Source organism: Haemaphysalis longicornis, unplaced genomic scaffold (genome assembly GCF_048455015.1).
Source record: "Haemaphysalis longicornis isolate Haplotype H1 unplaced genomic scaffold, Haemaphysalis longicornis Haplotype H1 scaffold_10, whole genome shotgun sequence".
Taxonomy (NCBI): domain Eukaryota; kingdom Metazoa; phylum Arthropoda; class Arachnida; order Ixodida; family Ixodidae; genus Haemaphysalis; species Haemaphysalis longicornis.
In genome coordinates this window covers 17401660-17416591 of record NW_027526204.1, presented here as the reverse complement: position 1 = coordinate 17416591, position 14932 = coordinate 17401660, and the positions used below count along the sequence as shown (strand labels likewise).

The window sequence follows — 14932 nt, the reverse complement described above, 5'->3', positions numbered from 1 at the left end:
CGCTCAGACCTTCTTTTCTTATACAAACTACTTCAAGGTACGATTTCATGCCCGACCCGCCGCGGCGGCTCAGTGCCTAAGGCGTTGCGCTGCTGAGCACGAAGTCGAGGTCGCGGGTTCGATTCCCGGCCGCGGCGGCCGCTTTTCTGATGGAGGCGAAAAGCAAAAACGCCCGTGTGAACGAGATTTCGGCGCACGTTAAAGATCCCCAGGTGGTCAAAATTATTCCGGAGCCATCCGCTACGGCGCACCTCATCGCATGCGTTGCGTCGGCGCGTTAAACCCTACAATCAATCAAATCGGTTTCATACTCGGAACTGCTTGCAGCAAACGGTTTTCGTGTTCCGAAAAAAGCAACAAAGCTTAACCACCCTTTTCACACATCTGCACAGCTTGGCAGATGTTCTCCTCTTGATAGACTGCAACGCCTACATAACCTTCGCTCCGGGGAACTTGATATTTTTTGCCGTCCCCTTAGGGGGTTTTTGGCCGGGCGGTTAGCCGTGGCGCGCTAACCTCATTCCGACAATAGTCGTGTTCTTCAGTTATTTTCCTCATATGTGTGTTGTTTTGACAGAGTTTGTTCTTATTTGTTCGTATATGTTGTTGGTGCTGTGGGCGTAATCGTTGTATGTACAATGACACACTTCTGTAGTCAACTGTCCATACATATTTTTAAATGGCCCGAGCAGGGCACAGTAACAAATGTTTCTATAACTTATCGCTTTCTGTGAATAGTTGCAAATATTTCCTGTACTTTGTTTTATACATTTTTTGTGTAATTGATGCTTCATCCTATTGCCATGTTCATTGTACGATGCGTTTTTGCAATGTATCATAATTTGCAGTCTCGGTTAGTCGTGTAATGTAATTTGGATACCACTTTTGACTGTATTATCTGTAGTATTCAAGTTTCTTGTTCTTCACTCAGCCACCTTTTTTCCTGGCTGTTTTTGTGTCAGCCGCTGTTGTATTTCAAGGCGGCCTTTTTTTTCCCCACAGTGCGCCAGCACAAAGGCTTCGGCTGTTCCTGGGCATTTTAATAAAGGTTGATTGATTATTATTATTATTATTATTATTATATTTGTGCTTGGCATGCATTGTGAACGGACAGCCCGTAGACTGCCAAGGTAATTTATCGTCTCCAAAGAGACGCGCTTAGAAGTGATGGGACACAGGAAACGCAATGCAGTTATGAGCCAAAAAAGTTGGGCAAAGGATGTCTTAGGATGCCGCAGAACTGGTGCGCTTAGGAGATTATGGAAGAAGGCTATGAAAGAAGAAAATAAACCGTTCTATAGATACTTAAACTTTTGAGAATGAATTTAATATTGAATGTTAACTGCACGTAATAAACGTTTATGTTGTTGCTTTTACTGCCCCGCTGCTCCGAGCTTGGTTATCTGTGTTCCGAGTGAAGAGTATGTTCCATACTTTCTTATGCCGCATGAATTATCTCATTTGATAAGGAGAATGTTTCGCCGCAACGCCACTCGCCTAGAATAGTCTTCTTTTATCTACAGTGTTCTCGATGTAATTCGACGGTTCGAGAAACACGCGCGCCTAAAGATAAATGCCCGCAGAGCAGACGCCGTGGCATTCGATTCGCCAGCACTCGCTTGCGCACGTCCTTTTTTTACTGCTGTTTCGCCGCATAAGTATTCTTTGAGTTGTAAGGGAGCAGACGTTCGTTCCAATAAGCTTGTTTTTCCTTCAAACCAACTCCGTCGTCTTTAGCTACGTAACAATATTCTATAGTAGCATTGTGTCCTGATTGAAGTAATATATTCGCCTGATGAAAATGATATATAGACAGGTTTTTAAGACACAGATTTTCTTGTGTGAGAGCAGAGTCAACTGAACCTGTTTTACTGCGTTTAGCTATCGGCAGCATGAGTGATTCCCAAGCCAAACCCACAAGTGGGAGCGTGTGGAAAGGCGCCTGGGCAGAAACCGATGAAGGCGTCAAAGTGTGTGAGGCCGCGATGAACGCCGTGGCGCCTTCCATCAGCGCCTTATTGGAGGGATTCAAATCTTCGTTTCTGCATCCCTCTGACGAGCCTGTTGACGGAGACGGTGATGGACGGATGCGACGTCAGTGCCTTGACATCGGCTGCGTACCAGGCAGGTGTGTTTCCCAAACGACCGAAAGCACTGCCGGGCTAACGTTCCGCATTTACGCCAGGCATGTGTGCTATTCTCGCCGATGTGAAAACACGGTACAAGAGCACGCAAGCCATTTTCTACAACTTAGGTGAAAACACGCCTCTACGCACAAGTAAAAAGGTTGCCTGCCTCAAGGCAGATTAGTTGGGAAAGTCAGTCTTCGTAATTCACAATGTTGCATTCAAGATAATTAAGGTGGGTGCGTTCACTAGACATCCCCAAGAAATCTTAATTTAACATCAGCTTAAATGAGACGAGAATAAGTGGTCGTCAAGGTAAAAAGCCACCCTGAAGAAGTTGTAGCACAAAAACCGGCGTTTAAAATAGGCAACTGCGGAAGGAGAACAAACGTAAAGCAACTGTGCTCTGAATATTATTAGGAACGAGATAAGAAGCAACTCAGAGATTTCGAAACGGCAATTGAGCAAGCATTTCAAATAAAATGCGCACCAGCACCATCCCTGATGCCACTTCACCATGCTGGTATAGCTGACTCAAGCTGGACCCTGTAAATACGTTTGACTTTGAGTTTTATGTCGCCTGGAACATCGTTGGGCTCGTCTTAAAGGCACCAACGGGGAATTGCTAATTGAAGATACAACAAGATACCGATTTCTGTGGGTAGGGCACTGATAAAACTGTGAAGGGGTTGGACTGCGGAGCTGTAAACGACGCCCACAAGGATTACCTATGCGGGGTCACTTGAATTCACACACTTTCCTCGGCAAAGGGGGAAACAAGAGGCCTTGCCAGCCGTTACCTGGAATTCGCCGGGGCGGCATCATGAGCATAGATGCGTGGTCAGATATCAAACGGAGAGGAGCGTCTTTCGAAGGGGGAAGTGAAGGACGGCACACGCGGCTCTGGCGTCGTCTCTCCCACTTCCTTCTCCTCCATATTGTTACATCTGTACCATAAAAAAAGCACCTCCCCTCCACAGACGCTGAATTCAAACTACCGCCTGTCTCCCCGTCTACACGTGAGGGTGTAGCTTAGCCGGCAAGACGACGCGCTATCGCTCCGATTCTCTTAATGCCCAGGTTAGATCTCTGGCATTGCCAGTAGTTTCTGTAGCCTGGGTGTAGCCAGTAGTAGCCTTGAAGCTTTCTGCTGACGCGGACAGGCTTGTTAGAGGTATACCAGCTCGCAGTAAAAACAACGAAGCAGAATTCGAACCTAGCTCGGATGTCTACGCACCCTATCGCAATTGTCCCATACTTCGGTAAGCACTTGGTGGTCATTGGCCTAGTACAGCCCCGTTAGTGCCGCCACTGGCGATTCTTCAAATTCTAGGCGGATCAAATGCATAGAAATGAGCCACAATTGGCGCAGCAATCGAGGCGATTTAACGGTTTAGAGGCTTCCACTTGGTCTGCGCCCAAGATCAACGTTGTGCTCTGCTAAAGTAGGCCAGGCGATGATAGCAATTTTTGTTACCAGGGGGGGGGATAGGAGCGCAAGCTAACGAATTCGAATGACAGCTTTAAACACTACGCTACCTTCGTCTTTTCGGCTAACCGGTGTCCCCCGGCCACGGAGAAAGAAGTTTTTGATGAGGGGAATCCGTTGGGCTAGGACAGCGCCGGCGGGAGGCCCATTATTGTCACTGTCTGGCGAGGAGGAAATGCAGCTTGCGGAGCAGCCCAACAGATGACGCGTCAAGCGCGCTGCCCTGCGTCAATAGCTCTGGCAATATTTTACACGTTCTTCTGTAGACGCACGCACAAAATTGTAATATCATCCAATTCATTGTCAAAATTGCCATATCTCTTTCTGTAACACTAGACGCACTGCCCGAGTGGGCCATTATATTAATGACGCTCATGGGTATAACACGTCCTCATTTATATGTCACTTTTCATATTTGACTAGTTCATCGTGAAGTGTACACACTGAGGAGCTCCTGCCTGCTGTGAATACATGGGCTCAAACCGCAGGTGCGTTGTGGTAATGTGAAATGACTGGCACTCCTGTTTTACTGCAACTCACGCTAAAGCAATTGCACCAAGATGGTGCGCTCGAGCGAGTGAGTCGGTGAGTGAAACACATTTTATTGAGCCAGTGAAGTGGCAGTGGTGGCCCATTTCAGAAAGCCATGTGACAAGCGGGCAGCCTTCGCTCTGGAGGAAGATTTGTCTGGACATCCAGATCGCTTTTAATCACCAGGTTTTCCCACATCTCATGGGTGGGAGGAGTGGATGGAAGAAGGGGAGGCTGTTTTGCTTGCACTCTTAATAAGATATGAGGAAGAGTGCCAGGTTGTAAACAAAACTTGGATTGCGCAGGAGATAGCGCTGGGAGCCGACGAAGGAGGCCGACTGGGTGAGGGGTATTCTTACTCATATGAAGTGCCATCTGAGCAGAAATGAACGATGCTTATAGGTGCAGGTTTATGATAAGTAACATGCGCTCCCTACAGGAGGCGCGGGGTTGCAGGAAGTCCCAACAGATGGCCAGCACTAACCTTTACGCTTTTTACCGGTCCGTCCTGTCTTTTAGATTTTAGATAAATGACAAGGCTTCTAGGGAGGCTGGTGTTTGCAGTAAGTGCCAACAGATGGCGAGCACTCTGCGGACGCGGGAAAATTAAACTGAATTCCACGTCGAGAGGGGTGTAAATAAAAAACAACGCTTGCCTTTTTATTCGCACGTGGGGACAAAATCCTGAAAACATTTGGTGAGCAATTGGATGGGCATCATTTGCAAGCAAAAACGTATGGGCTAATCAACTGGCTGTGTGGTTATTGACGAATGTGTAAAAACACAGTGTTTTCTCGAAATCCTGCTTGCCTGTATTGGGTGGGTGTCATAGAAAAATGTTGTAGAATAGTGTTTAGATACCCGAGTAAATTACCAATTTCAACAAAAACCAGTCCGATATCTCAAATGGCGTGTTATAAAAAATTAATATGTGAAAAACTATTTTACCCCTTTTAACCCTCCCCATGGTAGAATTTTTAAAAATTTCAGCAATATTGACCTCCAACACCGGAATCAGAATGTGCTCATATCTGAACCAGTTTTAAAGGGCAGCTTGGATAGGCGTGGACATCACGTGTTAGGCCTTTTTGGCTCGTCAACCGTATCACTTGTAAAAAAACAATTTGGCCCCTTTAACGGCATCGTAGGGCGAGATCGTTAAAAACGGTTCTTTGCATATGTATGAGTGACATATGCTAGCACAATGAGTTAGATAAATGAATTGGCGAAAAACTTGTTTCACACTCTTTAGGAACACCACTTTTTTTTCCAGAATGCGGAATCACCTCGATAGTATTGGTTAGAGAGAAATCGAAAAAAAACCACTTTCTAGATATTCTTATGGGCTACATATATCAGCAAAAAGCGCTTGAAAACGTAAACGGGTGAAGCAGGTAATCACGAATTTAAAAAAACCTAATTTACTCATTTCCCTCGGATACGACTACTATTTCCAAAAGTCTGCCCCTTAATGAGCGTCTACGCCATGTCGCAAATGTACTCCCGCCTTTTAAAGTCTCTAGATGTAGCAGTTTTCACTGGGCGTTGACGAGTCAGTCAGTCAGTGATTCAGTAGGGCACTTCACTTTATCATCATCATCATCACCAGCCTATCTACGCCCACTGCAGGGCAAAGTCATCTCCCATTATTCTCCAATTACCCGGTTCCTGTGCCAACTGTGTCCAATTTATCCCCGCAAACTTCTTGATCTCATCTGCCCATCTAACCTTCTGCCGCCCCCTGCAACGCTTGCCTTCTTGAGGGATCCATCCTGTTACCCTTAATGACCAACAATTATCTTGCCTTCGCATTGCATGCCCTGCCCACGTCCATTTATTCTTCTTAATTTCTAGTAATATGTCCTTAACACGCGTTTGTTCCTTGACCCACTCCGCTCTCTTCTAGTCCCTTATTGTTACACCTATCATTCCGCTCCATTGCCCCCTGAGTAGTTCTCAATTTAAGTTGAACCCTCTTAGTAAGCCTCCAAGTTTCTGCGCCGTAGGTGAGTACCGGTAAGATGCAGCTGTCTTTTCTTCAGGGACAATGGTAGGCTGCTGTTGAATATCCCTGGCGTTAACCCGCACACCTCCCGGGCAGCGGGGGAAGAGGAAGAGCAGGTGTCCCGCGGGGAGACCCCCGAGGCGAGCGAGCGAGCAGAAGAAGAGAATAGAGCAGTGTCGTTGAGATTGCATGCACTAAGACGCGATGTCGTTCTCTCTTCACATTATATTCTGGTTTCTGATTTCTGGTGCCGAAACCCAGGAGAAGACCAAAATCCGTCTGCGCAGACCATGGAGAAGTTGCGCCGTCTTCGGGGTGTTTTCCGTGGTGCCGCTACACGTCTTTTGGCTTCGGCCAACGAGATCCTACAAGATACCGATTCGAACGCCTCAGACTTACAAGCAGCCATCGAAGACCTCGAGGAAAAGGACGCTGTCTTGAGCGAGCTGGACGCGAAGATTGATGAACTTCTTGGTGATCAAGAGTACGAAGACGAGATAGCAGGTGCGCTAGAGTACCACGACAAATTTCGCCACGTGATCCCCAAGCTTCGGTTCATGCTGAAGACCAACAGTGTCACACCTACAGAGGTCGGCCAGCCAGGAGTGTTCCCACCGAGCGACCAATCACGTTGCACTTCTGCTTGCATTAACAGCGAACTGGACCAGGAAGCCCCGGCTCACGTCAGCTTCCGCTCTTCTACTCACAGGGTTGCCTTGCCGAAGCTTCAGTTTCCCGTCTTCTCCGGCGTGCTTCGTGAGGGGCAAGATTTTTTGGAGCACTTCCAGACGACTATTCACACCCATCCGGAACTGCCTAATATAGAAAAAGTTAAGTATTTGAAGACGTACTTGAGCAGGGACGCCAAGAGGGCAGTTGAGTGGATACGCCTGACCGAAAGCAATTATGAGGTCGCGATCAAGGTGCTGACAGATCATTTTGACCGAACGGATGTTCTCGTGGATGACCGCATTGATAGCCTCCTCGCCATTGCCCCCTTCGAAAGCGCGGCGCAGGTCTCGCGGCTTCGTGACCTATATGAACAGATCCTGTTTAGGACAAGTTGCTCGAGAGCCTGGGAGTTCCTGCATCGGAGTACGCAGTAATCCTCCATCGCGTCCTCTAGCGCGCACTGCTTGAGGATCTGGCAGGCAACGCATGAAGGAGGCTGCAGCCGATGACTCCACCACCCCAAGGTCACGAGGCGACGAGGTCAAAAGAGTACTGCGATTTCTGCAGATTCAGGATGAGAGCAGGGAGGAAAGCAAGGTGACGCAGGAAAGAGCCACTTCGAACGCGACATCGGTGGAGCGGAGGGCGCGATAATGTCTTTCCTGAGCTTCCGTCCACCCTGCCTTTGGCTACCGGCTCATCGTTGTCAGAGCCGCGTGTATGTCCACTCTGCGACGCGTCAGATCACGGAACCAAGGATTGCCAAGCTAAGCTGTCGGGAGAAGAGAAGCGACGAAGACTTGGAAGGAAGCGTTGTTGTTTCAGATGCGGCAAGCCAGGGCACTTCGCACGCAGGTGCCGCCTCCCCACGTGGCTTTGGTGTCGCCCTTGTGCGCGACGCCATTTGTCGGTTCTCTGCGACGTGTGGACGCAGCCTACTCAGGGGTGCCCGTACCACCAGCACCTTTTGGGAGCATGAATCGAAAAATGGCGACTCCACAAGAAGAGCTGGTCACGACTGCTTCTGCTAGTAGCAATTTCACGTCGTCTGTCTTGCTACAAACGGCTACGGTATGGGCATGTGGCAATGCTGACCGGGTCCTGGTCCGCCTTCTTTTTGACACCGGCAGCCAACGAACGTTTGTGCGCAGCGACTTGGCGAACCAGCTAGAGCTTCCATCCACCGGCGTTGAGTACCTTACGCTATTCACGTTCAGCGACTCTCAGCGTTCGCGTCGGTACAGCTGCCGGAAATTGAACGTCACGCTGACTGGTCGTTTGAAGTCGAAAGAAGTAACCCTCGACGATGTGGAGGTTCCTGAGGTATGCACTGTAAGAAGTTCACCTATGGAACCTGCTCTAGTTTTCATACTCCGTAGCGGAACCCTGTCATCGCGGACGAGCCTCAAGATGGCAAGGATCAGAGTCCCACTATTAGCGTCTTAGTAGGCTCTGACAATTACTGGAAGCTGGTCGCAGGACGTATCGAACGATTAACGGACAGCATGTGCGCTGTGGAGACAGTTTTTGGTTGGGTCATCCAAGGAACATACTCTGAAAAGGCTGTTCCTTGGTCCATGCAAAAGGTTGACTTGACTGTCCTGTTTCTAGCCTGTTGTCACGGATAGAGTCCGGCGTGCGACCAGATTGACTCTTCAGAAATGTGGAGGCTGAATTCCATTGGGATAACATACTCCAACGTGAATAACGGCGCCAATGAGGATGCTACGCTTAGTCAATTTATGAGCGCTGTGCACAAGGAGGAAGGCCGCTATGTCGTTCCACTGATGATCAAATCCCCATAATGTATGACTTGCACGAATGGATGTCGCTGAAACCCAACTTCTACGCCAGCTCCAACGCTTTCAGCATCAACCCGAACTTCTGAGGGAGTACAACTCTGTGATCGGCGAGTATTTCAAGGAAGGCCACGCAGAGCCAGTTGTGTCATCTGACATTCCCGGAGCAACCATGTATTACCTTCCTCATCATGCGGTGGTCCGAAAAGAAGCTGCAACTACGAAGGTTCGTGTTGTATTTGATGCGTCTTCGCACACACAGGGTGAGCCGTCACTTAACGACCTCCTTGACAAGGGTTTGAAGCTTCGGCCTTACCTTTTGCAGCTCCTCTTGCGATTCAGGTGTTACCGAATAGTTTTGACCGCTGACATTCGAAAGGCCTTCTTACAGATCTGGATCCTACGGGAAGACGGAGATGAACTCCGTTTTTTGTGGATCGATGGACTGCACACTCCTAGAAACCCCTTTCCAAAAATCGCACACTGGCGCATGACAAAGGGGCCGTTTGGAGCGGCATTGAGTCCGTTTCTGCTCGCAGCAACAATTCAGCTCCATTTCGAGGCGCGAAAACAGACGCATCCAATGATTGCCGCCCGCCTGCAGCAATCATTTTACGTTGACGACCTGGTTATTGGCGCTTCATCGGATGAGGAAGCGTTAGAGATCTACAACGCTGCCAACGAGATCTTAAGAGACGCAGGGATGGAGCGAAGAAAGTGGAGCTCAAACTATAACGTCTTGGGTCAACAGTTCCTTACAGACGGCCTGACCGTGAAACCGTGAAAAATGTCGCTGAAAGTAAGGCCCCATCGAAGTAACTTGGCTTGTGGGACCATTCAACAGACGACATTATAATGTCCACTCATAACGTCTTGACATTTATCTCGACACAGCCCTTCAAGGAGCAAACGGTGCTGCACGCTTTTGCGCGTCTTTTCGACCCACTCGGACTGTTATCGCCGTTTCATATGCGAGCTCGGTTGCTCTATCAACGGCTTTGGCGTCTTAATTAATTAGGACTGAAACGAACCACTGCAGAATGACGTTGAGAAAGAGTGGAAAGACTGGGTTTCTGAACTTCCCACTCTGTCTTCCCTGCGTAAAGAACGAGGCGTTATTTCTCTTGTGCCAATAACCACGGCACGATAGAAGTTCATTTATTCCCCTATACCAGTCCTTTAGCTTATGGAACAGCCGTGTTTGTGCGGAGTCCACTCGATATTGACAACTTCACTGTACACCTTCTGATGAGTAAGTGCCGTATTGCACCTTGAAAGACTGTTTCGTTACCAATACTGGAGCTTCTAGCCTGCCTTTTAGCGGCAAGAGTATGGAAGTACATTCGCCAGATGCAAGAGTTTTCAAGTTTTTCAAGTTGCAAGGCGTCATACTGGACCGATTCAGCGATAGCACTGTACTGGGTTTCAGGCCATGCTGTCCGCTGGGAGACGTTTGTAAGAAACCGCACCTTTGAGATACAGCAATTAACAGAAGGATCCTCGTTGCCGCACTGCGTTATGGCAGACAACCCGGCTGACCTACTCACGCGTGGAGTGTCCGCGACTGTACTGACGCAGAAGAGTATGTGGTGGAACGGACCGCCGTGGCTGTCCAAGTCACAAGAAAGCTGGCCTGAAAGTGTATCTCCTCTCCAGACTCTTCAAAGTGTCAGCAGTGAACTGGCGTCAGTGTGTCCCGCTACAGTAGCACCGAAATCGCCACCTCCCCCGCTACTTGACATTGAGAACTACAGTCGCCTGCTAAGGGTTCTAAGAGTCACAGCGTGGATAAGGAGGTGTCGTTTAAAGTCTTCGCCGAATGAGCCTTCTATCTTCGTGCCCTTGACGGCATCCGAAATACATGAAGCTGAGCTGTACTGGCTGCGGCTTGTGCAGCGCACCGCCTTCCTGTCTGAAATCGCCGCTTGCCGTGCCAGGAAGCCACTTCCCTCACATTCCACCATCCTTAAATGACATCCAGACCTTGACGACCAAGGCTTGCTTCGAGTCGGCAGCCGTCTTCATCAACTCGACGGCCCGAAATAATGATGCACCCGATTTGGATGCCCAGTGACCACAGGTTTCCGACCTCTTGGTAGAGGCAACACATCTGCGCCTTTTTCATGGGGGTATTCATGCTACCCTTGTCGACCTTCGTTCAAGATTTTGGATTTTGTGGGGACGACGGACTGTGAGGCGTGTGCTGAAAAACTGTTTACCGTGCCGCCGAAGACGTCTACGCGCTGAGTCAGCTTCTGTCGCTCCGTTACCAAGAGACCGAGTAAAAGAGACAACACCCTTTGACATCGTAGGAGTGGACTTTTGTGGATCTCTTTATTGCGGCACGGAGCCGCCTTACGACTCAAGGGTGTACATAGCCGTCTTCTCATGTGCAGTCACCCGGGCAATTAACCTAGAGGTAACGTCAGATCTCACAGCCCAAGCGTTTTTTCTTGCCTTCAGGCGCGTCAGCGCGCGGCGAGGGATCCCAGGGACAGTATATTCCGACAACGCACGACTCACGAGCCTTCTATAGCTGTACGAGCAACTGTGTCCTCTCTCATCGGAGGACGTCATCAATTACGCGAACTCCCAGCGCATACACTTGAAATTTATCGACGAGTGCGCCCCCTGCTGGGGAGGTTTTTGGGAACGAGTGATCCGGACGATCAAAGACGCACTCAAACGCTGTCTTGGACGCAGCTGCCTCACCTATGAAGAGTTACCGTCTTAATCCAGGTTGAAGCCTCTGTCAATTGCCGTACCCTTACCCACATTGATGACGACCATGCGGTCCCAGAAGCATTGACTCCATCGCATTTCCTCGTCGGGAAACGTCTTGTATGCCTGCCGTCGACAACTGATCATCTCATGCCGAGCCTCACGGCCAACGACCTTAGACGACGAGTCAAGCAACGAGATGAATTGGTCAGCCAGCTATGAAAGCGATGGAGGAAAGAGTACTTGCTGCTTCTTCGCTCTGCTCATCAGGCTCTACCAGATGTTCCCTCCCGGCTCCGAGTTGGCGAAGTTGTCATTGTTTAGGACGACAATGTGCCCGCTTTTATGTGGAAAATCCGGCGCATAATCGAGGCGTTGCGGGGAAGAGACGGAACAAGCAGGTATTTCCGACTGCGGCTTCCAGGCGGCCAGGAAATCCGGCGTGCCGTCCAGCGGCTTTACCTGTTGAAAGCCGATGCACCCAGCGCGGGGCCAGAATAGGTTGAATCTCCCTGGCTGAAACCGGCCCGGGCAGCAGGGGAAGAGGTAGAGGAGGTGACACGCGGGGAGACGCGCGAGGCGAGCATAGAGCAGTGTTCCTTGAGATTCCATGCACTAAGACGCGGATGTCGTTCTCTGTTCACGTTATAGCTGCTATTCATTATCTGAGAATTTCTGCCGTATGCCCTCCACCCCATTCTGATCATTCTAATTATCTCTGATTCGTGGTTGGGATACAGGGTCACAACTTGGCTTAGTAGATATATTAGCTTACCAGTGTTCGTCCAGCGCTGAAAGCATGCTTCGCAATTCGTCCCCCGAGTTACTTAGCAAGGCAGCGTCATCAGCAAATCTGAGGTTACTGAGGTATTCTCCATTAACCCTTACTCCCACCTGTTCCCAATCCAATGTTCTGAATACTTCTTGTAAACATGCTGTGAATAACATTGGAGAGATTATGTCTCCTTGTCTGACACCCTTCCTTATAGGTATTTTACTGCTCTCCCTATGGAGGATGATGGTAGCTGTAGGCCCATTGTAGATATCCTCTCGTATTCTTACATAATGCTCATCTACCCCCTGGTTCCGTAATGGCTGAATGACTGCTAGAGTTTCGACCGAGTCAGATGCTTTCTCGTAATCTATGAAGGCTATATTTAGGGGTTCAGTATACTCAGCGCACTTCTCTATCACCTGATTGATCGTGTGAATATGGTCCTTTGTTGAATAACCTTTACGGAACCCTGCTTGTTCTTTAGGTTGACTGAAATGTAAGGTTGCAGAAATTGCGTTAGGAACGACCCTGGTAAGTTCCTTGTAGACGACTGACAGTAAGCTGATCGGGCTGTAATTTTTCAAGTCCTTCATGTCACCTTTATTTATGGATTAGGATGATCTTCGCGTTCTTCTAAAATTCCGGTACACTTGCGATCATTAGGCATTGCGTATACAGGGTTACCAGTTTTTCAAGTACAATTTCTCTACCATCCTTCAAGAGGTCTGGTGTTATCTGCTCCTCACCAGGTGATTTGCCCCCTTTCATTTCTTTCAAAGCCTTTCTTGCTTCTTCGGTTGTTACTGGTGGGATGTCTATCTCCTCTGAACTATTTTCTTGTTTGGCGTTATCCTGGATGCACCGGCTACTGTACAGACACCTATAGAACTCCTCGGCCACTGTGACTATTTTATCCCTATTTGTGATGACTTTGCCTTGCTTATCTTTAAGTACATACATCTGAGTTTTCCCCACGCCAAGACGCCTCTTCACCGCTTTCAGGCAACCTCCGTTCTTTTCAGCGTATTAGACCCTCTCCATATTTTACTTACGTATGTCAGCTGCCTTACACTCATTGATTAACTTCGAAAGCTCCGCTGGTTCTATTCTGTCAGCTGGGGTGGAGATTGTAATGGTTTGCCGTTTCCGAATTAGATCTTTCATTTCCTGGGAAAGTTTGCCAGTATCCTGTCTACCAATTGTGCCCTCGACTTCTTCTGCACACTCCGTGATAATGCGTGTAAGGTTGTCACTGGCTTCTTGTGTCGTAAGCTCGGCTTCCTCGGTAAGAGCTGAAAATCGGTTCTACAGCGCGATATTTGAATTCTCCTACTTTACGTCTTGCTGTTAGCTCATTAATCAGCTTCTTTCGTACTAGCTTGTTACGGTCCCTCCTCAAATCTAGGCGAATTCGAGATCTTACCATACGGTGGTCACTACACCTTACCCTTCCAAGCACGTACCCTTCCGAACACAAAATCCCAAAACTGCCTAGAAGCGGCAGACGCATCTGCTACGAATAGCAAGTCATGCAGCATTTGCAATACCAATACATATATGCTTTCGGGGTGCTTAGAAACGCGAAGGAAAGAGTACAAACGTTTATCAGATATGATGCAGATTCACTTTAATGCATGTATAACATGCCTTTCTATGTTTAAGTTTACGAGGCATCCACAATGCACCCCTTTTTGTTGGCCAGGGCAACGGTTGGGTGATGGTGCAAGAATGCGCGTTGGATCCGTATCCTGCAGGGGCTAAGGTCTAATTTTCAATCTTTGTTCGCGCAATTTTCTTTCATAATTACTCGGTTTGCACTGCCAACCATTTTTGGTTCGCCTTATGTTCAAGTCAACTTCGGGCACAGCGTTCCGGCTTGGTGGGGCATTTATTACTCTTTCATTCAAATAGAAGATCGTTTGCGTGCTTACGAGTCGGCCGACTGCCAGTTGTATTAAGGCATTTGCAAATAAGTGCGCATAGATTGCAGATTCCGCACTAGTGATGTTAGTAATCGTAGTCGGGTGAATAAAGGGGTGGGGGCTATACTATCTATTGCTAATATGTTACTAGTCAGGCAAAAGCAAAGAATGAGCCATGCGTGTGCAATACGTGATACGTATAGGCGGAATTCCACGTTGGTCACCATCATGCCATAAATCGCGTAGAGACAGGTGTTTTACAGACTGAAGAAGGCGAAGGGAACGTCAGTCCAAGGGGCTTCTCCTTCCGATGTTTCGTAGTCAAGTGTTCGACGAAACTTCATCTAGTCAGCTGTCATATTTGGGAGTATAAAATCGTGGTCACTGACGAAATCAAAATGAAAAGTTTGACTTCTAGCCCTTTTGCCCCTCGACCCCACGATTTGTCTGCTTGGGGAGAGGCCAGTGAGAAGCGCCTGTTGGCGGAAAAAAACGATTTTCACACCGACCTAGTGAAACGTCTGTTGGGACACGCAACGCCGCCGATGAGCGGCTGAAGTAGGCTTCCCTACAGTTTTCTTTTGGGAGCCGGTGACGCTACACGCAATGGTAACTATAGCTTCGTTGCTCGGGCTAACGTGTGGAACCTGGGGCCGGGGTGATATTCGACTACGTGTTTGCGCGTCTCGTGGCTATTTGCCAGTGTACGGAGCTCGTTTCGACGCATCCTTAACGATCCTGCTTTGGATAATCAATATATGTTTGGGGCGTTCATCGATAGGAAACTTCCGCCCATTGGTAGTAATTAATTCCGCACTGCTCACTTGTGCGGTATTTACCAAGAATATTATCGCTGAAACCAAGTTGAGAAACCGGAATTTGCCTCGTACTG

General features: G+C 48.6%; 1 protein-coding gene across 1 annotated transcript in view; it reads left to right on the top strand.

Annotated features, from left to right (window-relative positions):
- Positions 1 to 1785: 1785 nt before the first annotated feature.
- Positions 1786 to 14932, top strand: part of LOC144157626 (uncharacterized) — a 42082-nt gene continuing 28935 nt past the window's right edge. The window contains exon 1 of the mRNA XM_077688449.1: positions 1786 to 2128. Within this exon, the coding sequence (XP_077544575.1) occupies positions 1893 to 2128 (236 nt within the window). The 5' untranslated portion in view covers positions 1786 to 1892. The remainder of the gene's footprint in view (positions 2129 to 14932) is intronic.